This window comes from Zootermopsis nevadensis, unplaced genomic scaffold, assembly GCF_977971745.1.
Source record: "Zootermopsis nevadensis isolate Lab colony 2312 unplaced genomic scaffold, Znev_1.0 Znev_ptg000024l, whole genome shotgun sequence".
Classification (NCBI taxonomy): domain Eukaryota; kingdom Metazoa; phylum Arthropoda; class Insecta; order Blattodea; family Termopsidae; genus Zootermopsis; species Zootermopsis nevadensis.
The window spans coordinates 3,281,756-3,307,621 of NW_028259156.1; the positions used below are offsets into that span (position 1 = coordinate 3,281,756).

Here is a 25,866-nt window from a genome sequence, read left to right on the forward strand (position 1 = left end):
TGGCATCCCAACAATTACTCCATTCACACACAGAAGAAGGCAATGGCAAACCACTTCTGGATCATCTGCCAAGGACGTATATGAACAGGTCCCAGTCCGAGAAAAGGATGGAAGGATCCTGTTCATGTGGACCTGTCGTCAGACAGAACACTAAATAAATAATAAGATGAGGTGGTCTAGCGGTTAGAACGCTGGCCTTGTAATCCTGGGGTCTCGGGTTCGATTCCCGGCGATGCCCGAATTTATAACTTGTGTTGGGCAAGGCCGTGGTCTAGGCAACACGGAGTTTTCCTCCGTGGCATCCCAACAATTACTCCATTCACACACAGAAGAAGGCAATGGCAAACCACTTCTGGATCATCTGCCAAGAACGTATATGAACAGGTCCCAGTCCGAGAAAAGGATGGAAGGATCCTGTTCATATGGACCTGTCGTCAGACAGAACACTAAATAAATAATAAGATGAGGTGGTCTAGCGGTTAGAACGCTGGCCTTGTAATCCTGGGGTCTCGGGTTCGATTCCCGGCGGTGCCCCAATTTATATCTTGTGTTGGGCAAGGCCGTGGTCTAGGCAACACAGAGTTTTCTTCCGTGGCATCCCAACAATTACTCCATTCACACACAGAAGAAGGCAATGGCAAACCACTTCTGGATCATCTGCCAAGGACGTATATGAACAGGTCCCAGTCCGAGAAAAGGATGGAAGGATCCTGTTCATATGGACCTGTCGTCAGACAGAACACTAAATAAATAATAAGATGAGGTGGTCTAGCGGTTAGAACGCTGGCCTTGTAATCCTGGGGTCTCGGGTTCGATTCCCGGCGATGCCCGAATTTATAACTTGTGTTGGGCAAGGCCGTGGTCTAGGCAACACGGAGTTTTCCTCCGTGGCATCCCAACAATTACTCCATTCACACACAGAAGAAGGCAATGGCAAACCACTTCTGGATCATCTGCCAAGAACGTATATGAACAGGTCCCAGTCCGAGAAAAGGATGGAAGGATCCTGTTCATATGGACCTGTCGTCAGACAGAACACTAAATAAATAATAAGATGAGGTGGTCTAGCGGTTAGAACGCTGGCCTTGTAATCCTGGGGTCTCGGGTTCGATTCCCGGCGGTGCCCCAATTTATATCTTGTGTTGGGCAAGGCCGTGGTCTAGGCAACACAGAGTTTTCTTCCGTGGCATCCCAACAATTACTCCATTCACACACAGAAGAAGGCAATGGCAAACCACTTCTGGATCATCTGCCAAGGACGTATATGAACAGGTCCCAGTCCGAGAAAAGGATGGAAGGATCCTGTTCATATGGACCTGTCGTCAGACAGAACACTAAATAAATAATAAGATGAGGTGGTCTAGCGGTTAGAACGCTGGCCTTGTAATCCTGGGGTCTCGGGTTCGATTCCCGGCGGTGCCCCAATTTATATCTTGTGTTGGGCAAGGCCGTGGTCTAGGCAACACAGAGTTTTCTTCCGTGGCATCCCAACAATTACTCCATTCACACACAGAAGAAGGCAATGGCAAACCACTTCTGGATCATCTGCCAAGAACGTATATGAACAGGTCCCAGTCCGAGAAAAGGATGGAAAGATCCTGTTCATATGGACCTGTCGTCAGACAGAACACTAAATAAAATATAATTGTGGACTGAATTCATCTGACTCAGGACTCAGCTGGAGAAGGCTGTTGTAAACACGATAATGAACCTACGAGGTCCAAGGGGTGTTCCTCGGCTATCTGACCGAATATCAGTTACATAAGCAGAGCATAAAGTTAATTATTGAGTTAAGCCCAAGTAATGTCTGTAAACTGCGAAAATATGGGGGGGGGGGGAATCAAAATACACTACTTCAAGGGGCGAGGAAGAACACTTAATGTTATAAGGTTCCCAGGCAGTGCCCACTCGTCCTTCTGATAAGGATAGAACATGCGAGTGATAAAAGCTTGAAATAGCGGAATTTTGAAAGTTTTAGCGATAATTTATAAACTTGTCATTTAGGAAGGAAGTAATTTTGACTGCCGAAGTGGCGAACGGCTTAATATTCAGGCATTTATCAGTTGATGTCGTACAAGAATATTCAAGGAGCTCCTTTGCAGAATGAGGAGGGATATAAATACACGACGATACCAACTCTACAGGACCACAAAGAAAAAAAAACCCTAATATTTACATATCGTTCAGTTGAATGGAAGATGTAAATTGTGAATATGTGAAGTGTTTTCACAAACCGTGAAACGACCAGACAAGCAGTCAATAAATAAATAAATAAAGAGTGTGAAAATGTGTTGTGAATTAAAGCATGTATACTTTCCAAATATGATATTTGTGAATTTGCAAAACATCATTAAACCTAATATAATTTTCTCGGCTATCATTCGTGTCAATTTGTTAAAAATCTACATCTCACGGACTAGATATGTCGCCATCACAAGGATTTCATGATAAAGACGGGATTATAAAATCGTAAGATAATGTAACAATAAAATTGGTATCTATCTTCTAAATCCTGAAGCGAGAAATAAAGTTAACTTACTCATACAGGCCTAATTAAGAACGAAAAAGTTATATTTCTTCTCTAATTGCATCTGTCTGAGATATAGGCTACACTACCCACTTACACTTGCGTTCCAGTTGATACATCGTCACCTCAACAAAGTTAACATTTGATTAAACGTTGACTGAGAACTATATATTATATGCATAAATTAATGCTAATTTAATTACAGTTTAAAAACCATAAACAAATTATCACTACAGTGTTGGAAATATATGATAAAGGTAAATTCTTATAAAATATAAAACAACATGTAAATCTAGTTTCTTCATGAAGGCAACAACCGATGAAATTGTCCGGTGGTAGATCAGGAACGTATATAAAAATACGCGAAACATTTTTAATATGTTAGCAGTTACAAATATGGCGACTTTGAGAAACTTCAGTATTTTAAGCCTAAGTAATAAATCTTACTCTACGAAAATTACACACATATTAATTGCATAATTATTAATTTACAATTCAAATTAGACTCAAAATAAAGTTTTATCATTTTAAAGTAAGACAGCGTTGATCATGGTATGTTTCGCCGTATGGTCTTATAGGAGGATATTAACGTTTCGGAAGAAGATATCGCTTCCATCTTCAGAATTAATAAGATCACAATTGACATTCCCATTAGATACTATCACATTTTGTATCCATTTCATATATTATTCTACATTATTGTACATTTTCACAAATTATTATAAAGTATTTGTCGTCCATTGGTTGAAATTCATACCAGAAGCTATTCATTGCGTTAAATAACGTGTATGTAATAGTTAATGGGCATTTCACTGTTTCCTGTTTGACTGTAAATTACACATTGTGGACTCACTAGTTTAGTTAAGTTGAACAGAGGATGTGTGCGTATCACCAATTATCGATAACACTACAGCACACGGAATCATTTTCAATGAAGTAGTTTGTTAAACATTTCCGGTAGTGAATGGCCATAGAAATGATTGAGTCACGTCAGCTTGTATCCAAATATTCGCTAAACTAAAATTAATTGTCAGAGATGATTTCACCTGAATGCTTCAGATTCAAATTAATGGACAGGATGGAGACACAAAGATTCTAGTACACCTTTCAGCTTTTGAATACATCAATGTGTAAATGTTTATTCATCTGTCTATGCTCGCAAACTGTAAAGTATCATATTATATAAAACAAAAATAATAAATATTATTTACTATAGGAATGTTATCAAATTTTACCCAGAACAGATTTTAAATATGTAGGCTACTGACGAATAAATTTAAAATAATATTCACAACTATTATAATTAACTGAAAGTCAGTGCAGATATAATAATAAAATTATACAGAAGAAAAACTGATTGGATTCATCCGCTTTAAGACAACTCCCAGTATGCAAGATCATCTGTTAAACATATTAATTATCTTTCGTCTTCCATAAAAGATAAGGAATTTTTTAATGCAGGAATCACTGTTATATTCTCAAAAAGGATTCTGCTTTATCGAGTTACTTAATTCAGCACAACTGTACGTGATTACCGATGGGTAAATAATTTGTACATGGGTAACCAAAATGATCATTAATGATCCACGGCAAGTTTTAAGAGCTTCATCGTAGTGTTTAATGAGAAAAGGAAATTTCTTACACATCTGTAAGCACTTAAACCTTCAAAGCCCATTGGTGAATATATACCACCTGCTTTAATAACAACAGTAAAATATTTTCTAGCATAATGTAGACAGATCTTGGGGAATTCAGATAATAGATCATCGTATATCAAATCTAAAACTTCTTGACGATGGTGAAGAGTCAATTGAATAAAAATTTACTTGGATATTATCCATCTTCTAGTAATAAAACGTGAAAAACGTAGTCCGGAGATAGGGATTAGCTCTATCTAGTGGGCCCAACTGAGTAAGAACCTGAAGACGGAGATAGAGCCCCATCTCCGAAACGTCGTTTTACGTTTTTTACGTTTTATTACTAGACGATGGATAATATCCAAGTAAATTTTTATTCAATAGATCATCGTCTATATTAATTTGAAAATTTCTTGAATATCTCGGTTCTAACAAAGAAGTATTCCATTCACGTCATACTATTGTGTCCCAAGGACAGAGAACAAAAACGCAGAAATAATTTCAATTAATCTTCAACTTGTTCACTCGATTCTATTCTTAAAATGCACAAATGCAATACATTCCAAATCATGGCTGTCTTTGTATTAGCATGCAAGCGTGAAAGAATTATTGTAATTTCCAGCGTTATAAATCTCAGGGCATAAATCAGACACTACACAGAGTTCCACTCAACGCCTTGTAAAAAAGCATCGCAGTTACGACATAGCGGTAGCATTCTACTAGGTTGGGTTCCGAGTTAACTGGGACAGCCTGCAATCAATATACCACAGCATGTGGTAGGACGATATTTGGAGAAAAATAGGAGACAGGAATGACAAATTCTACTCCTGCTTATAAAATGGTTTGCAGGCTTTGCGGAATTTTATTAGGATGGTATAAACAAGTAGCAAGCATTGGGAAAATTATAAATTCGTTCAATACTTTGGTTAGAGAGGCAAATGGGAGGAGATCTCAGAGAAAAGATCTACACAACAGAATATTATTAAAATACATCTTAAAATAATGGTACGGGAAAATGGTTGTGTTAATCTGGCTACCGATAGTGGCCGACGGCGAGCTTTTGTGATGTAATACTTATACATTATTTAAATCTTGCCCGTCTAATCACAATAAATTCTTATTAAATATTAAAATATTACAATAATTAACATTTAAAATATTAAATGATGTTCTTTATCGAATATTTCGATAAAGAACATCATTTAATATTTTAAATGTTAATTATTGTAATATTTTAATATTTAATAAGAATTTATTGTGATTAGACGGACAAGATTTAAATAATATATATTTATTACATCACAATATGACGCAACTTTACCATCTCGTGAAAATACTTATAAAATTTCTGGTTCTATAATAAAGGGTACGTTTTTGACTACATGAGTGAGTATCAATTTCTAAATTGATACCGCTCCGTGGACGTGTTTACAAACTGGGAAACAATATTGATTTTAGTAATTTTCCTACAATACTGTTTCATAAAAAAATAATTAACTTAAATACAATATAATTTTAGCACTGGTAACACTTCTCAATTAATAATTGGCGTTACAAAATAGGATTTTATCGTAATAAGATGAACAACTGGTCAAATCTTTCGAATGAGAAAAAAATATTGCAGACAAATTAGAATATAATGTTATCAATATTACGGTGATGACTTTCACCTGACCTATGGTAAAATTCGCTATTACTTTACTCACCTATAAACATTGTCATGACACTGTCGTGACCTTGACTCACTGGCGCGTGTTTAGCATTTTCGAGGCCAAAGATTCCTCAGAAATTTTCAGGACTTTTAAATGACCTTGAAATTACAGAGACTTATATTCTGCATAGCCTTGGAAAATATTGGAGTAACCTTGACATACCGTCGACATAATTACCACCTCACTTTGACATAGCCTTGGCCATTCAGAGACCGACCATCTGGCATAAATCAGCATAAAAGATGAAATTGAAATGACCTTGAAACTTATCGGTCTCTATTTGGTATACTCTTGGGCTGATATTTTCGTGACCCTGGCATGACCTTGCCCTACACATGAACTCAGCTTGACATGAATATGGCCATTCAGAGACCTACCGTTCAGCAGAAATAAGCATGACAAGAAATAACCTCCAAATGACATTAAAATTTTAAAGCTATTTTGAACATGCATTTATAATGTTTTGATGGACAATTAATTGTTAAATAATAAAGCTAATATTTTTCAAGCGATTTTAGAATAATTACCGATTTCCTTCTCACATTACTGACACTTAAAAATTACTACGCTCTTCTCACGTAATTTGTAAATAACTAAGCGTGCGTTTCTCGTGTGATCTACAAATAATGAAACCAATGTTATTACATGATTTTAAAATAATTCACTTAATATTTATCACATTGGTTTAAAACAATTCTTGTCTAGTACAAAACATTTTAAAATAATTTATCTTTAATATAAAGTTATATTGTACTTTTTTGAGGGGGAGAGGCCTAGAAGTTTTCATCGGCAGGCTAACCGTAAGTAGTGACGAAACTTTACCTGTTGTTACGAGTGTACGTCGAGTTTACTTACACTTTACGCCTTGGCATAACCATGAGCTAGAATTTGAGGTCGTTGGATTGAGTTTACTCAGCGGACGGCTCGAAACCACTTACCGATGGCAGTCTGTCGAGTATTCTTGTTTACAATTGGATTTTAATAACGTCTTGTAACCTTCATTCAAAATATGTTTCAAACAAGCTTAGGATTATCACCTGAAGATGGTTCATTTAAGAACCGAAACATGTCGTAAGAAAAATATGTTCTAACTGTAAATCGAATGTTTCGATAAGGAACATCACATGATAAGAAATTACGATTAAGTTTTAAGTTTATATAATTTTAATTTTTATACACCTGAAGATGGTTCATTTAAGAACCGAAACATGTCGTAAGAAAAAGATGTTCTAACTGTAAATCGAATGTTTCGATAAGGAACATCACATGATAAGAAATTACGATTAAGTTTTAAGTTTATATAATTTTAATTTTTATACACCTGAAGATGGTTCATTTAAGAACCGAAACATGTCGTAAGAAAAAGATGTTCTAACTGTAAATCGAATGTTTCGATAAGGAACATCACATGATATTTTAATTATCTTAATTTTAAGTTTTAAATTGTGAATAGACTACTTTAGTTTTCCATTAAAATATGAACGTGTTGATCCATTTACAGCTTTGAAAATAAAACTTCCCGAGATTACTAATTGATGTTGACATTAGTTCTGCGACATGGTTTTGGAAGTAAATTAATTAAAAACAGAAAGTTAATTTATGTTTCTCCGATTTCAAACACGCAACTCAAACATATCTGCGGTGAAATGCTAACCTGTTCGACAGACTCTTCGTTATTCTGCTGATTGCTTATTTGTTTATGGCAATATTAATTGAATTTTTAAACAAAAAGCTCTAATGGTTTACCATAAACGTGTACATACTTCAGAATATCGTAAATTCTTATTTAAAACTAGTCTTGGTTTCAAATGAAACGTATAAAATCACTTTAGGTTTTAAGCTGGTATATTTATGAACCAATAAAACCTCATTATCACGTGTGGGATCCTCAGATACTTGACATTTAGAGCAAATGCGACACAGATCTGTACTTTTTTGAAATCAATCTTATTCTTAATAACTGTTTCAGTTATGAAGATTTCTGTCATAATTTGTGAGACATACATAACAGAACTTCAAATCCTACAAACATTCGTTAATTAATTAGTATACTTTGTCAGAGTTTAAAGTGTAGAGAATTATCAGGTGGAAATATCAGCCAGATACCTGAATTATAAAATCTGGTAGCATACAAACTACATAACTTGAGCATCATACGTGTACCACTTTTAAAAGTTTAGGACAAAGTATGGCTAATCAAGATGCCAGAATAGTGTAAGGCGTTGGTCTTCGTCCCCTCGAGAACCCGGAAAAAGAGAGTTCAAATCCACATTTCACATGTCTAAGTACGCTGTGATATTTTACGTAGCAGAGGCCTTAAAATGGCCCGACGCACAATTCGATCAAACAGCCCTACCAGATGTCTGAAAAAAGATTTGAAAACCTGTTATAAAAGTCTCCACAAAGGCAAAGATTCTTAGCGTGCAACAGCGCTTACGGTGAATAATTCAATTCAATTCAATTCATTTATTAAAGTGCCTGACAACAGCCAAAAAGGCCAATAACAGCCAAGCACTAAACCAGAGTACAGGATAAAATATAATAAATAATTAAATTCATTTCAATAATAATAAAAATAAACATTAAAAATACAAAAACAAACAAATGAATAATAATAATAATAAAGAATAAATGCTTTACGCAACAGAAGTACAGAATTTATTGAATAATTTCTAACTGCAATAAACATCGGTATATTAGACATTTTAAAAGTTTCGTCACAGAATATTTTACGAGTAAATTTCAAGATGCAAGAGTATAATTTGCAGGATTTTTTTTATATAAGTTCCCAAAAGAAAAAAAAAATCTTTAGTGATGTAGGACCAATGAGGCAATTTAAAATACTTCTTCTCTTTAAACTGATGTTGTTATAAGCAACGTAGTCGTAAACTTTCCTCTGTGACGTTATTTCACAGGGGCTCATGGATTGTTCAAACGGAGTAGCGCGTATTTATGGGACAACACAATTATTTTATTTCCTTGTATTTCAAGGTCATCGTCGTAGCAACCGTTATTAATGACGGGCAGATATTGTATTTAAGAACTATTGTAGAAAAAGTGCTGAATACAGACAGGAAAAGTGATACAGGCCAATTTAGACGAATATTAACCGACCGCTGAAATGAAAAGTTAAAAACAAAACTTACAACTGAGATAAGAAACGAGCAGCTAACGTTATATCTATTCAATTTGTAGCTTAAATACGTCATGTTTGTGTTGATTAAATATATATAACGTTATATCATTTAACAAATTACTTACATTTACCGAGGGTAAAATTACACGTAATAGACAAGCAATTTGAGATACAGCACATGAGATATGGAACATTCGTTGACACAGAATTTAATGAAGTATTCTTGGACGGAATCAATTTCCAAAGTTTTGGATACTGTCTCTGACTTCATAACTAGGTACCTAACATCCTGCGATCCCAAACTGTCACAATTAATACGGCGAGTATAGATATCAGCATATTAATATTACTTTCACTTTTAACATAAATACAACAAATAATGTAACAACTATTTCTAGAACAAAAAAATAAAATAAAAACGAGGACCTAAGTGGAAATAAGAAAAAAACAACAACATGAAGATGGCTGTCTTGTGGAATGTTGCACCGTGTAAGCTGACTGAATCTCACAGATATTTTAGAGGTAGTAAGCGCTTCTAAAACGTTGGCAGGTTTCTACCACCTCACAGAACTCAACATCCCCCAAGACAGTCATGTTCATGCTCGCTACCACGAGAATATGAAACTCACCTAAAAATAATTTTTAGAAGACGTATTTTTAATTAATTATTCTTGTCCGTCTATTCACAATTTAAAATTTAAAATTAAGATAATTAAAATATCATGTGATGTTCCTTATCGAAACATTCGATTTACAGTTAGAACATCTTTTTCTTACGACATGTTTCGGTTCTTAAATGAACCATCTTCAGGTGTATAAAAATTAAAATTATATAAACTTAAAACTTAATCGTAATTTCATATATGCAACAAATTACGATTAAGTTTTAAGTTTATATAATTTTAATTTTTATACACCTGAAGATGGTTCATTTAAGAACCGAAACATGTCGTAAGAAAAAGATGTTCTAACTGTAAATCGAATGTTTCGATAAGGAACATCACATGATAAGAAATTACGATTAAGTTTTAAGTTTATATAATTTTAATTTTTATACACCTGAAGATGGTTCATTTAAGAACCGAAACATGTCGTAAGAAAAAGATGTTCTAACTGTAAATCGAATGTTTCGATAAGGAACATCACATGATAAGAAATTACGATTAAGTTTTAAGTTTATATAATTTTAATTTTTATACACCTGAAGATGGTTCATTTAAGAACCGAAACATGTCGTAAGAAAAAGATGTTCTAACTGTAAATCGAATGTTTCGATAAGGAACATCACATGATAAGAAATTACGATTAAGTTTTAAGTTTATATAATTTTAATTTTTATACACCTGAAGATGGTTCATTTAAGAACCGAAACATGTCGTAAGAAAAAGATGTTCTAACTGTAAATCGAATGTTTCGATAAGGAACATCACATGATATTTTAATTATCTTAATTTTAAATTGTGAATAGACGGACAAGAATAATTAATTAAATATATATCTTCACAATATGACGCAACTATACCAACTTCAGACGTATTTTTTTAAATAAAATGCCTTGAATAAAATTCACATAAGAAAGATATAACAACACAAATTTACGTTAGTTATATGTAAATAAAGCTGTATGTTGAGGGGAAGAAGTTGTATTTTATATATTATATTAAAACACGAAGAAAGAACCCTCTTTTCTGGGTGGGCATTGGCTCATTATAAATTATGAAGTACCTTATAGAAAAACGGTAAAATGTTCGGAGGTTGTGTAATTACGGAATGTTTGAGAATGCGTCTACAAAACTATATTCGAATAAAAGAAAGAAATTAGTAAAATATAACAGAGGAAGAGGAATTGTACGTTTAGAGTTACAAGAAAAATAATTTCTGTGTACCTGTTTATCGTCATTAAAGGCATCTTATTAGGTTTCTGTCCGCAAAGTCCCATTGCTAATCTGACACAATTTTCTGTGAGGTGAAATTAACTGAACCCAATAAATACATTAACAAAACAATGAACGGCCACATGTAAACAAACTGAGGAACGGAATATTACATACAAGACTAATGTTTTAAAAATCATTTATTATATGAATAATTACACTCGCACACATAAATACGAAAGCTTTATAAAATAATATAAAAATTTAATCAACGACAGAACACAATACCAAAACGAATCATAAAATAAATTTACCGTCAGTCATTAATGCTCGATGTAAGCCATAGAAATCTATCGTTTGAATTTCTTGCTACCAGAACGCCACCGTCAGAATTTAGTTTCAAATTGTTTACGCATCATAGAAATGGCGCATTCCCAGAGTCAAGCGTGACGGACATTGGCTTTTATATTAGTGAATTGCGAATATTTTTCACAATACCTAATATGAATAATCGGGATTTGAAACAATATCTTTCACTACACTCGACATAAAAGGGTCCACCCTCTCACATTGTAGCAGCAACAGAAACTTCCACTGTTCTACGTCTTGATCCTATACATTAAAATAAATATTCTTCCTTTACATGTAGTTTACGTACTAAACAATAGCAAACAGTCTTTCGAAAAGACGTTCTCCAGTGCAATACATTCAATTTGTCTCTAATGTTCACTCAGCATAGACAGACAAACACGAGCAAATTTTGTTAAAAAAATACACCTTTTAACAAGTTTCACAGATAAAACTGCCAACTTCAGTTGTTAAGAACCGTTACATTCATTTAAAAATAGAAACAGCGAAACAATTATTTTCATTCGGAAACGTGTCTTTAAACAGTCCTCAGTCACACCAACCACACTGTCTTGATATTCCCTTATTACGTAACACACAAAGACACATTTCCCTCTGCCTTCAAATCCTTCCTCTTGGGAGGAATTTTCGTTTTGCTTTCCTTTGAACTGTTTGCATCTCATTTACGTTCTGAAACGCCTTGGAACAGAAAGACGTATGTATCCCTTCACATCCGAGATAATGCCCTCATCTGTTTCGCTGTCCATTTTTTTATCTGAGACAACAGAATTGTTTTGCAATAACGCGCTAGAGCAAACACAGAACAGATTCTCTACCAGTGAATAAAATTACGAATAAACTTATCAATTTATGTAATTATGTGTATCGTATTCATAAAAACCAGGTATAAATCACAACAACAAAATCGACAATCCTGATACGGTTTTAAAATTTTTCTTCAGTGCCTCCAAGTAAATATCGAAATATTATCTAAAATTTGCCCACGGACGCCTCCTTACAAATACATTGGATTCCGGTTAATTGGGACACATCGGGACTAGAACACTTTGGCCAAATTAAGCGGCTGACCTAATTATGCCAAGTTCCACGTAAATAGTTAAAAAAGGCCTGTTCTTTAAGATTTGTCCCACATAAACTTCTGCCCCGATTAACTGATAGCCCAATTAACCGGAATCTACAGTACTTACAAATTTATTATTAATTAATCACCCTATCATACGACGCCGTACAGAAAGATTTACTTTCAACGTCTTTAAATAAACCATAAGAAGTACACTAAAAATATAACGTAGAATTAATAAATTAAAATCTTTATGAATAAGTTAAACGCAACGTCTGAAGAGAAGAGTTGATGATCTAGTTTAAGGTAATATACGAGGTGCGATCGGAAAGTTTCAAGACTGTGTCAATAGAGGGCGAACCGGATGTAGTACGAGCTTCTGCCGCTAGGAGGTGCGGCCTACATTCATAGTGAATCAGTGTGCCAGCCGGCATCATCGAATTACCATTTGTTTCTTAGTTACGAGCGTTTTGGTAGTGCATTACACCGACCCTCCTGCGATTTCGGAATGGCGTGTGCATCAAATTTTGCCAAAGACTCGCCAAAACGGCTACGGAAACCTATGAAATGCTAAAGCAAGCATTTGGGGAGTCCGCAATGGGTCGTGCACAAACTTTTGTGTGGCATTCACGTTTTAAAAATGGCCGAACCTCTGTCGATGATGACGAGCGTTCTGGACGACCATCTTCGAGCACAACGCCCGAAAATGTTACGAAGATCGACGTCGTACCATCAACGACTTGTGCGACATTGTTGGGATAGGCTATGGGACCTGTCAGCTGATTCTAAAGGAAGAACTCCACATGCGACGCCAAGGCTCCTGTCTGAGGACCAGAAGCAGAATCGACTTCTCGTTTGTCAGGAGCTCAAAGATCTTGCAAGAACCGACCCCAACTTCCTTTCTAAGCTCCGTGTGACTTCTTCCTCTTCCCAAAGATGAAAATTCAGCTAAAGGGAAGGAGATTTGAGACGATAGAAGAGATTCAGGCAGAATCGCAGATGGTGCTTGACAGGCTGACAAAGAAAGATTTCCAGGGATGCTTCCAGGCTTGGCAGCGGATCGTTGTGTTCACTCCCAGGGGAACTACTTCGAGGGTGATGGATGAATTTAATACCTGAGATAAGTGTACGGGTTTTTATACGCGCAGTCTCGAAACTTTCCGATCGCACCTCGTAAAAGCACTTTCCTGGAGGGACTTAGAAAAAAATCATAAGAACATGATTTAAGATAGCCTATCTTCTCGTTGAGATTCGAATTCAACAACTCTATATTACGAGTAATTGTTAACTACTCCGCCGAGAAGATCACGAAATCACGAAACTGCACGATACTAATTATGTGTTTATCCAGTTTCTGCGGATATTGCACGGAAATCGTCTAAAACGACTCCACTAAAAAGTGTGTACCTGTTAAAAAAATGTTTCGATGAAGGATAATTTAGCAGGAAGAACACAGGAGATGGACAGCCAGAATTAACGTTTGATCCCGTACAAACATTCCTTTTCGAGGAAACACGGATAAAATTGTTACGTACCACCAACATAATCCTTTAGTAATGAGCTCACTAACAACAGTATGTGGATTCACCACTTTGATTCCTGCTTTATGGTAAATTAATTGGCCAGACTACAGCTACGCCATTTGTTTTAAATGTGAAATCATGTGAAAAGTTGTACTGTCCAAAATACTCGACTATCGCATCACATACAAATCAAATATATTGTATTTAGATTTATATTATATTTAAGAATTCAATTTTCGTTATTATTATAAATATTTAAATTAAGAAACAATAAATAATCGTACTTAAACAAGTCTCCGTGTTATAAAATATTTTATCGACTGTTTTATAGATAAACATTTGTTTAAGAAAACTAACAATATTAACTTTAAATTATATATAATTTATCAGATGGTAAAGTTGCGTCATATTGTGATATAATAAATATATATTATTCTTTTAGGAACTGAAACATGTCGTGAAAAAATGATGGTCTAATGTAAATCGAATATTTCGATAAAGAACATCATTTAATATTTTAAATATTTTAAATGTTAATTATTGTAATATTTTAATATTTAATAAGAATTTATTGTGATTAGACGGACAAGATTTAAATAATATATATTTATATATAATTTGTTAAAAAAAGATGCCGTATATTCCTTTTAACAATTTTCGTAAAGAAAACATTACACACGCTATTAATAACCATTGGTTCATTTTTTTTTCCAAAAGCCGGATAAGTCACGATATTTAAGCAGAACAAATTTTGCAAATGTCTCGAAAACAAAAATTCGTTTTACAAAATCTCAAGTATAGGATGGGCTTTGCCCCGGCAAAGTGACCCTAGCACCCACCGAATGGGAGGCTGTGTAAGCTACAGATCCGGTATGGATTTCGAGATTAGATAAAAAAAATCTCCATTGCTGGGGATCAAACCCCCGTTATCCAGTCTGAAGTCACACACACACACACAATGCTGACCGAACTATCTCAGCGTCCGGCACACAGAACCACGAAGTCATAATATAATATTTCTAATTTTGATTTTATTCCAGAATAATTACTACGGAATATGACGTCATAATTTGCTTCAGTAAAAAGCAAATTAAATCAGCTGTTTTTATTTTGGTTTAATCTGTGTTAAAATCTTCTTAAACTAAAAATTAAGCACCTCTAAAAATTAAACAGACAATCTCCAAATTGAGCTAATGTAATTTTTAATTTTACGTACAAAATTTCTTCGATTGAAAAATTATTTAACGAATATTATGACGATTTAAGAATTTAAACGGGTGTGGAATGAAGCAGTTGTGGGCCATTTTGAGACATTACTACAACACTTATTGGAGTGGCTGTGGAGGGCAACGAAACTTTGCTATTATAGTCGGTTCATGTGCAGGTGTTTGAAACCGGAATTTCGACAGAGTTTCACATCTGAGCCATTCAACTAGTTGCTGTGTACCGGACGATCCTTTCGAATATGGGGTAGACGCATTGAAACTTTCAATTTCTACACCGCCACTTTAAGAACGGCTCTGAGATCCATTAGTCTGCTGTCAAATGGGTACCAGAGGCTTCCTTTTCAGTTCAGACACAGATCTGGGAAGCTAGAAACTAACTTCCAGTGAGTCTAGAGGTCGAAAATCCTCTGACCTCATTTGTCACGTGTAGCTTCCAATACGTTTTATTGTCTTTGTGTTGAGATGCGTGGAATCTTCGCAGTGGCCTTTAACATCTCGTGCTATCTCCCTATTCACGGATTCAAATTATGTTTATGTTCTGAACTATGTACATACGACATTCCGTATCGATTCGCACTGTACGCTGGGTATTTATTTTATTTAGTGTTCTGTCTGACGACAGGTCCATATGAACAGGATCCTTCCATCCTTTTCTCGGACTGGGACCTGTTCATATACGTTCTTGGCAGATGATCCAGAAGCGGTTTGCCATTGCCTTCTTCTGTGTGTGAATGGAGTAATTGTTGGGATGCCACGGAGAAACCGGGGAAGCCCCCGGAGGAAAACTCCATGTTGCCTAGACCACGGCAACATGGAGTTTTCCTCCGGGGGCTTCCCCGGTTTCTCCGTAAATGTAATATTTTAACAGCCTTAACATGCACTGAATACGCCTTTAAAAGAACTTGTTTTAATACCAATCAAAGTTATTTTTTTCGAATTAACATTTGAAGATAATGTTGTTACCTTTTTTAGGTATTGTTTTGTTCGTTTCGATATAGTGTGCGTCTACATTTACCCTCATAATTCTTTGCGCAGAATCAATGTTATTCTTAATCCCTTTTTACATGTAATGGTTAATACCTGTAGCATGATGAGAAGAATAAGAAATCCATGCATAATTTTGGTGTGGATACTTTAAGGTAAGGGACTAATGGCAAATGATTGTGATATAACAACTGTGTTCTTTCATTTGGCTTACGCACATAACCTCAAATACTGTTATTAAAGGACGTCTCGTTTACCTGCAGGACGCCTCAACATCTTTCTTGGAGCTGGGGATGCCTGTCATCTCGGTTTGATCCAGAATCGGTGGCAACTGTTCCAGACACGCGTCTAGAGACTTCCTTCCTTCGCATTTAGGTTTACTGCTGTTCACGATACTATTGGTGGTTGTGCTGTGGTCGTCTCCCTCAGCAAATGCACAGCTGAACCGGTAGAACAGCGACACTACGAGAGATGTGGGACAAATTTGAGTTAGTACTACAACAAGCGACAAACACAGAGCGCAATATTTTCATTTATGTACTATTACGAAGTCATTACTCCCAAAAATCATTTGGTGAGAGTGGACTTTGTGGCTAAGTGGTTAGCCACTGAAATATTTTATATTATATAATAATTTGTGGTCTCTAGCCTTCGTGTTTGTATAACTTAAATTGTTTGCAAATTTATCATTTCTCCACGAATGCTACATGGAACAGCGTTGTTAAATAATACTGCAATGAATCGATTGTGACAAAATATTTAGAAAAAGTTAATAATTTTATTGCTTTAAAGTATTAACAATTTCGCAGAAGGAGAGAGACGACAAACAAAAGATTCTAATGATGATGATGATGGTACTGATGAAGATATTTAAGTTTGTGTTTCAAGACAAATATCGTCAAGGATACCAAATCTTGTAAGATTTGAGGTTTTCACAGCGATGAGTATGAAGATTTCTGTCTTCTGGGTTGTTGCGCTGTGTAGTCTGGTCGATGTTTACCAACGTTTCAGAGGTCATACTGCCTCCATCATCAGGGCGATGAAGATTTCTGTCTTCTGGGTTGTTGCGCTGTGTAGTCTGGTCGATGTTAACCAACGTTTCAGAGGTCATACTGCCTCCATCATCAGGGCGATGAAGATTTCTGTCTTCTGGGTTGTTGCGCTGTGTAGTCTGGTCGATATTAACCAACGTTTCAGAGGTCATACTGCCTCCATCATCAGGGCGATGAGTATGAAGATTTCTGTCTTCTGGGTTGTTGCGCTGTGTAGACTGGTCGATGTTAACCAACGTTTCAGAGGTCATACTGCCTCCATCATCAGGGCGATGAAGATTTCTGTCTTCTGGGTTGTTGCGCTGTGTAGTCTGGTCGATGTTTACCAACGTTTCAGAGGTCATACTGCCTCCGTCATCAGGGCGATGAGTATGAAGATTTCCGTCTTCTGGGCTGTTGCGCTGTGTAGTCTGGTCGATGTTAACCAACGTTTCAGAGGTCATACTGCCTCCATCATCAGGGCGATGAAGATTTCTGTCTTCTGGGTTGTTGCGCTGTGTAGTCTGGTCGATGTTTACCAACGTTTCAGAGGTCATACTGCCTCCATCATCAGGGCGATGAAGATTTCTGTCTTCTGGGTTGTTGCGCTGTGTAGTCTGGTCGATGTTTACCAACGTTTCGGAGGTCATACTACCTCCTTCATCAGGGCGATGAGTATGAAGATTTCCGTCTTCTGGGCTGTTGCGCTGTGTAGTCTGGTCGATGTTAACCAACGTTTCAGAGGTCATACTGCCTCCATCATCAGGGCGATGAAGATTTCTGTCTTCTGGGTTGTTGCGCTGTGTAGTCTGGTCGATATTAACCAACGTTTCAGAGGTCATACTGCCTCCATCATCAGGGCGATGAGTATGAAGATTTCTGTCTTCTGGGTTGTTGCGCTGTGTAGACTGGTCGATGTTAACCAACGTTTCAGAGGTCATACTGCCTCCATCATCAGGGCGATGAGTATGAAGATTTCTGTCTTCTGGGTTGTTGCGCTGTGTAGACTGGTCGATGTTAACCAACGTTTCAGAGGTCATACTGCCTCCATCATCAGGGCGATGAGTATGAAGATATCCGTCTTCTGGGTTGTTGCGCTGTGTAGTCTGGTCGATGTTAACCAACGTGTCAGAGGTCATACTGCCTCCATCATCAGGGCGATGGAGTATGAAGATTTCTGTCTTCTGGGTTGTTGTGCTGTGTAGTCTGGTCGATGTTTACCAACGTTTCAGAGGTCATACTGCCTCCATCATCAGGGCGATGAGTATGAAGATTTCTGTCTTCTGGGTTGTTGCGCTGTGTAGTCTGGTCGATATTAACCAACGTTTCAGAGGTCATACTGCCTCCATCATCAGGGCGATGAGTATGAAGATTTCTGTCTTCTGGGTTGTTGCGCTGTGTAGTCTGGTCGATATTAACCAACGTTTCAGAGGTCATACTGCCTCCATCATCAGGGCGATGAGTATGAAGATTTCTGTCTTCTGGGTTGTTGCGCTGTGTAGTCTGGTCGATATTAACCAACGTTTCAGAGGTCATACTGCCTCCATCATCAGGGCGATGAGTATGAAGATTTCTGTCTTCTGGGTTGTTGCGCTGTGTAGTCTGGTCGATATTAACCAACGTTTCAGAGGTCATACTGCCTCCATCATCAGGGCGATGAGTATGAAGATTTCTGTCTTCTGGGTTGTTGCGCTGTGTAGTCTGGTCGATATTAACCAACGTTTCAGAGGTCATACTGCCTCCATCATCAGGGCGATGAGTATGAAGATTTCTGTCTTCTGGGTTGTTGCGCTGTGTAGTCTGGTCGATATTAACCAACGTTTCAGAGGTCATACTGCCTCCATCATCAGGGCGATGAAGATTTCTGTCTTCTGGGTTGTTGCGCTGTGTAGTCTGGTCGATGTTTACCAACGTTTCAGAGGTCATACTGCCTCCATCATCAGGGCGATGAAGATTTCTGTCTTCTGGGTTGTTGCGCTGTGTAGTCTGGTCGATGTTAACCAACGTTTCAGAGGTCATACTGCCTCCATCATCAGGGCGATGAGTATGAAGATTTCCGTCTTCTGGGCTGTTGCGCTGTGTAGTCTGGTCGATATTAACCAACTTTTCAGAGGTCATACTGCCTCCATCATCAGGGCGATGAGTATGAAGATTTCCGTCTTCTGGGCTGTTGCGCTGTGTAGTCTGGTCGATATTAACCAACGTTTCAGAGGTCATACTGCCTCCATCATCAGGGCGATGAAGATTTCTGTCTTCTGGGTTGTTGCGCTGTGTAGTCTGGTCGATGTTTACCAACGTTTCAGAGGTCATACTGCCTCCGTCATCAGGGCGATGAGTATGAAGATTTCCGTCTTCTGGGCTGTTGCGCTGTGTAGTCTGGTCGATGTTAACCAACGTTTCAGAGGTCATACTGCCTCCGTCATCAGGGCGATGAGTATGAAGATTTCTATCTTCTGGGTTGTTGCGCCGTGTAGTCTGGTCGATGTTTACCAACGTTTCAGAGGTCATACTGCCTCCGTCATCAGGGCGATTCATACTACACAGCGCAACAACCCAGAAGACAGAAATCTTCATCGCCCTGATGATGGAGGCAGTATGACCTCTGAAACGTTGGTTAATATCGACCAGACTACACAGCGCAACAACCCAGAAGACAGAAATCTTTATATCAACATACAATTTAAGATTCTAAGACAATAATCATCAGTATTTTAATTCGCTTTCTTATACCTGTTGCTGAAAAGACAACGATTTACTCAGCAATTTAAATTTTGTGTGTTACAATAAACAAATATATCGATATATCAACATAATGATACATCGATATATAAATATCGATCTCCTGAGCTATGGCCCGGTCCAACATAACCTCACACTATCAGGTCGTTGGTATTTAAGCGCTATTAAACTTTTATAATACAGACAGATAATGTAGTCGAAAGATTTAGGACACAAAGACCATCTTCTTTATTCTTGACGGTCGGTCTCTAATCTGCAATGAAAACTAGTTTCCGAGAAAGGCAATGGAATCAAACCGTGCATGTACCCCGACTTCCTACATCCATATGCAATCTGAACCAACTACAGTAGAGTATTGGCCAAACAATCTTGCCGATGGAAAAAGATTCACAGACCTTCGCCCAGACTCGGCAAAAGTCTAGTTCCGGGAAGTCAGGTAATAATGTTGGTCTTCTCTGTCCCCACACTACGACCGCAGGCGTACATACAGGATGATTCAAAATGTTAGGACCAAACTGAAGGAGCGTATAGACTCTATACGCTCCTTCAGTCTGGAAGTCTGATAACACACCGCTGAAATAATCGTACTTTGCTATTCTCCTACTAGCTTAATTTTGTTTTTTTTTATTAATGTACAAGGATTACATTAGCAATCTTAAAAACAAATTATTTCAGCGGTAAATTATCAGACTTCCCTACCTTAAATGACCTCGACTGACTCAGGATAACTTCGGAGGACGTGGATTCCTATTCGAAAGTTGTTCTCTCTATACGCTCCTTCAGTTTGACCCTAACATTTTGTATCACCCTGTATAATATTCTTATCATCCCTAACCTATTTATCATTAACGCAAAAGAACACAGAGAATTTTTGTTGTCCATGAATTTAATATAATGCAAGATGTGGAATATTCATATTAAATTTGTCAGTATCATCCGACCGTAATTTCTCTCGTTTACGGCTATCTTTATAACCTACCAACTTCTTAGGTTCATCTTAATGTTATCCCTCATTCTTGTTATTTCACGATTTCGTTTTGCGAGAAATTTTCTTTTACTAGAAAAACCTGTATTCACTAATATAACAATATTAATTAACCTGGATAAATTACAAAGTTCATCGCCGTGTAATATCGCACTCAATCATTAATTCTCCCTGGAACTTCCGTTTTCACAGATTTTCTGTGTAAGTGTTCTTTCTTATAAATAGGAGATCATGTCTCACGCCTATGATAAATAACAGTCATTCATCTCATAATGCTGTCACTAAATCCGCTTTGCCTCTCAGCAGATCGAAACTTTTATAGACCTCACATCCTCGAGGTTTATGCTGACAACACGAAGTCAAAGGAACGCGTGATCTCGTGACCTTTACGCGGTCTCGTGTTTCAAGTTTTTGTTTCAAGGAATGTTTTCAGAAAATGAGAGTCCATGTATTAGGTCTCGTTAACTTACATTAAATAATGAGCTTACTAACAGTCATGTAACTGCATCACAAAACACAATCCAGTAATTTTTTAAAATAGTCCATAGGCTATAAATAAATATTTTAGATTTTCCACCACTAATGTGTGTGTAGTCTCAAAGAAGAAACCATACAGAAAGTTAGATTTTTAAAAATCGGTTACAGAAAGATAAAATACAGAACTAACCACATATAAACTCCAATGAATAAGATATTGTATGTGCGTCATATTGTGATTTATTTAAATAGTATTAAAAATATATTAAAATTGGCCGTCAGTCACAATATAAGATAATTAAAAGATTAAAATATCATTTTACGTTCCGTATCGAGTACTCGATTTACATGTGGAACATTTACGACATGTTTCGGCTATATATAGCCATCATCAGGTGTTATGTTATAAACTTTTTAACTGAATTACTAAAAAACCAAGAAAAATGAAAACTAAAAATCTTAAAAATCAGTAAAAATCAGTAATTCAGTTAAAAAGTTTATAACATAACACCTAATGATGGCTATATATAGCCGAAACATGTCGTAAATGTTCCACATGTAAATCGAGTACTCGATACGGAACGTAAAATGATATTTTAATCTTTTAATTATCTTATATTGTGATCGACGGCCAATTTTAATATATTTTTAATACTATCCAATGAATAAACATTTCATTCAACACTCGACGGAAAATTGGGATACAAAATTTTATTTCGGAGTCACAGGAGATTGGAAATTACTGTGGAATTTCTGTGAATATAATAGTTGAAGATAGAAACTGTTTTATACTTTACGAGCATGGTTCATTTAACTTTGTGTGGTCAACGGATTTAGACGGTCCAGGAGATAGTTTATAATAGACTAAAGTAGCATTACACAAGTAACAAACAAGACTTAGCTTAGGATCCATGTAGCAGAGTCCTTGATATACCAACAGTCGCTCGGGTAGTCCACAAATCCCTATCTCAATTTTATGGACCCCAAAGATTAATTTTCGTGTGTGTGTGTTTAACCACGTTTCTGGCACATACCCTGATCCAGATGAATCCAATATATATCCTCACATCTTAGTATTTTAAGATTCATTTTAATATTATCCTTCCATCTACGCCTAGAACTTTCTAGTGGATTCGTCCCTTCAGGCTTCGAAACCAAAATGTTGAAGGCATTTCTAATCAGTATGCGCAATTTCCACTGGTCCACTGTTCATAGTATCATCTTTATTAATTTATTTTATTTTTACTATTACACTTTTACAGTACTTTTAGTGTTACAAAGTATTACACATAAAATATACATCAAATTAGAATAAGTACGACTTTTTTAGTCTGTTAGTAATACGGCACATGAATTTCCAGGCCGTAAACGTCATAGGTATTTACATATCTCTCACGAACTTTGGGTATGTCATTTAGTAATCTCCATGTGCTTCAGATGTCCTTTATACCAGAAATCTCTTTGCCAGATTTCGACACGAAGAACACATAAAAACTTATATAACGCGTGGCAGATTCAGAATAGTTGAAATGAGGTACAGTGTGAAACCTTGCGAAGTCTGAAACCAGTTATTGTTATAATATTGGAATCATGGAACAAATTATTATTCATGTGAGGTATTACAAGTAAACCGATTGAAATTTGAACGCATTCTGTCGACGGAGTGGAAATTAGTTCGTTTTACACTCAAAGCCACTTGTTTCTGCATTTTATTGGGTTCTGGAATATGACAAGATTTTACCTGACGTGTCTGTGGATTTTAAAAGCGTTCAGAAAATCACATTATCTCCCTGGTTTGTATCTGATCGAGCAATAGAACAAGTTCATAAAATCCAATTGTGTTTAAAAACGTTTCACTTCTAAACAGTATTTAATTTTTATATCGTCGTCAAAACACTTGCGAACATTTTTTTTAAAGTACGTTAAGTCCTTCAAGTCACTTATTGATTTCAAGTTTAAAATTCAGAATTTTTTTTTCCTGGATTTTACGCATTCTTTTACAAGCTACTTAACAAGGCTTTGTAGTCAAATATGTAATTATGTCATGTTAGTAAAATTAATTTTACACTTCATTGGAAACTTGAATAAATTTAGGCGTACACACATACACAAAGACTCCGCTCTGTTATTTGGCAAAATATGGAAAAATACAAAGACGGAAACCTTGTTCAAAATCACGTGTTTCAAATCTCAAATTTTGGAATTTCTCGCCTAGATCGAACCGTTCCGGCGGTAGATTCATTATATAATGACCGATAAAATCTTATGGCGATGTTGCCAAGTTCCCCCTACTCTGGCACAACATCACCATTCGCTTTTACGTCAATGTGGCAACATCGCCGTACCTTTTTGTTTCTTTTAATTCAAAGAGTGTAGCGCCATAACTGATCATCCTAGACAAAAAATTCAAACACTTGAGACTAAAAACACATCATTTCTAACAACTTTTCCTTTTTAAATTTTTCTGTATTTTGCCAAATAACAACAGTTATTCTATGACCCGACTTACGGAACATTATGTCCTATGACATGACATTTTGATTACGTGACTATAAAACTGCTTATATAAAATTAACGTAGCATAAAACTTCGCGGAGTATGTGTTTTTTAGAATTCACATACCTACTAAGGCCTACTTGTGGTTTAAGCCATTCAGCAACAGTGAACAAACGTTCGTAAAAAAAGGATCAACAGTTTGTACATGCCAGCCTCATTCACTATTAGAAGAAGTGAAATGAACTGGTACAGATATTCTGTATCACCTCACGTGTAGCTTTAAGTAGGAACTTAATTACAGAGAATCGGTATTACAGTGCAGTATTCTCGCTGAAGTGGCCGATCTCTTAACCTCATCGAAATCTTTCTTAGCGAGACATTGTCTGGAGTTTTCTTCGAGGTAATTGTGGCTGTGGGGATGTGGGGTTGATGTGAAGTTATCGCTGGATGACTATGAATTATTACCCCGAACTGAAAACTGTTCGTTTGTTAAAATTTCATTATCATTCGTGTAAGATTTGAGGTTTTCACAGCGGTGAGTATGAAGATTTCTATCTTCTGGGTTGTTTCGCCGTGTAGTCTGGTCGATGCTAACCAACGTTTCAGAGGTCATACTGCCTCCTTCATCAGGGCGATGAAGATTTCTGTCTTCTGGGTTGTTGCGCTGTGTAGTCTGGTCGATGTTAACCAACGTTTCAGAGGTCATACTGCCTCCGTCATCAGAGTATGAAGATTTCTGTCTTCTGGGTTGTTGCGCCGTGTAGTCTGGTAGATTTCCACCGACGTTTCAGAGGTCATGCTGCCTCCATCTTCAGGGATCAGTTTTAAAAAAATATTTGGTTAAATATATTTTCAACCCCACAATGTAATTTTGGTTAAACTGATTCAATCAGATGTTCTTCGTCTTCAAACTTCAAAACTGTTTCTCCATTCCTTAAATATTTAAAGTCGTTTTATATTATTTCGTATAACTCTATAAAATTAGTCAAATAATTCGGCTAGTATCTTAGAAGGACTTCATATTCTTAATACTCCTGTTTCTGAAATTCTTCATATTTGATTTTCTATTGTGGGTGTGTTTACATATTATGTTACTTTAGTTGTATGATAATTGTATGGTAATAATCCAATCTTTGCCCATTATCATCATGATGGTGGCAGCAAGGACGTCTAAAACATTTTCAGATTTCTACCAGACTACACGACGCTACAACCCAAAAACCAGCCAACTTCATACGTCGTGAAAACCTCAAATCCTACATGTTAAAAACTGTAATCAAAACGATCAAATCCCATTAGGATTAAATCTGAGATTGTTAATGCAGCGTTAAATATGTCTAAATCGCATTCATAACATATCATTCAAATCTGGGTCGAGAAGAATTATCCTATTTTCTAAACAGATGAACACTTAAAAGCGTATTATAGTTGTCTATTCGCCATATTTATTCATAATCAACATCGATCCTACCAAACTTCATCAGAGTTTTAAAACAACCTAATAAACAACTCGACTAATTAAATGAGGCAAAAATAATATTTTAGAATCTGGCAGACGCTCAGTTGTTCATGAAATACGCAAAGTTCATTATCACGTTAACAACAGCCTACCAATGTTCAATTTCACGAGTAAAATGAATCCAGTCCTCATTTTAAAACTAAACCACTCAATTAGTTTAACATGAAAAAAAGCATATATATTTATTTTCACAGTTACAGATTATCCTCACCAGCTATCAGACGTAAGTCACTCCGCACAACACATCTTGAAAATAAACGTCTGACTACAAACTCATCATGAAAATGGAAAATCTACAAACAAACCACAGATCAATATAATACATTGCATAAAAGTATCTAATAATTTTAAAATATTATAAAATTGATATAAACCTGAAGATGAGGTCTTATCCATCGAAACATGTCGTAAAAAAAGCGCTAAAAATGTAAAATCGTATTTACGATAAAAAACGCCAAAATATAATATTTTATACTACATAATGTTTTAATATTATATAATTTTAACAACATCATTTAATTACAACGTTTGTGTATAGACTGTGAAAATAAATATATATTTGATCAACACA

The 25,866-nt window shown here is 36.2% G+C and overlaps 2 protein-coding genes across 17 annotated transcripts in view; both read right to left on the bottom strand.

Annotated features, from left to right (window-relative positions):
* LOC110836533 (uncharacterized) overlaps positions 1–25,866 on the bottom strand; it is a 178,439-nt gene that overhangs the window by 38,283 nt on the left and 114,290 nt on the right. For both annotated transcript variants that reach the window (XM_022077795.2, XM_087354948.1), the window contains exon 2: positions 16,306–16,510. In XM_022077795.2, coding sequence (XP_021933487.2) covers positions 16,306–16,510 — 205 coding nt within the window. The remainder of the gene's footprint in view (positions 1–16,305; positions 16,511–25,866) is intronic.
* Positions 16,375–25,866, bottom strand: part of Slob (Slowpoke binding protein) — a 543,833-nt gene continuing 534,341 nt past the window's right edge. For all 15 annotated transcript variants that reach the window (XM_087354943.1, XM_087354941.1, XM_087354942.1 and 12 more), the window contains one exon: positions 16,375–16,510. The gene's annotated coding sequence lies outside the window, so the exon portion shown is untranslated. The remainder of the gene's footprint in view (positions 16,511–25,866) is intronic.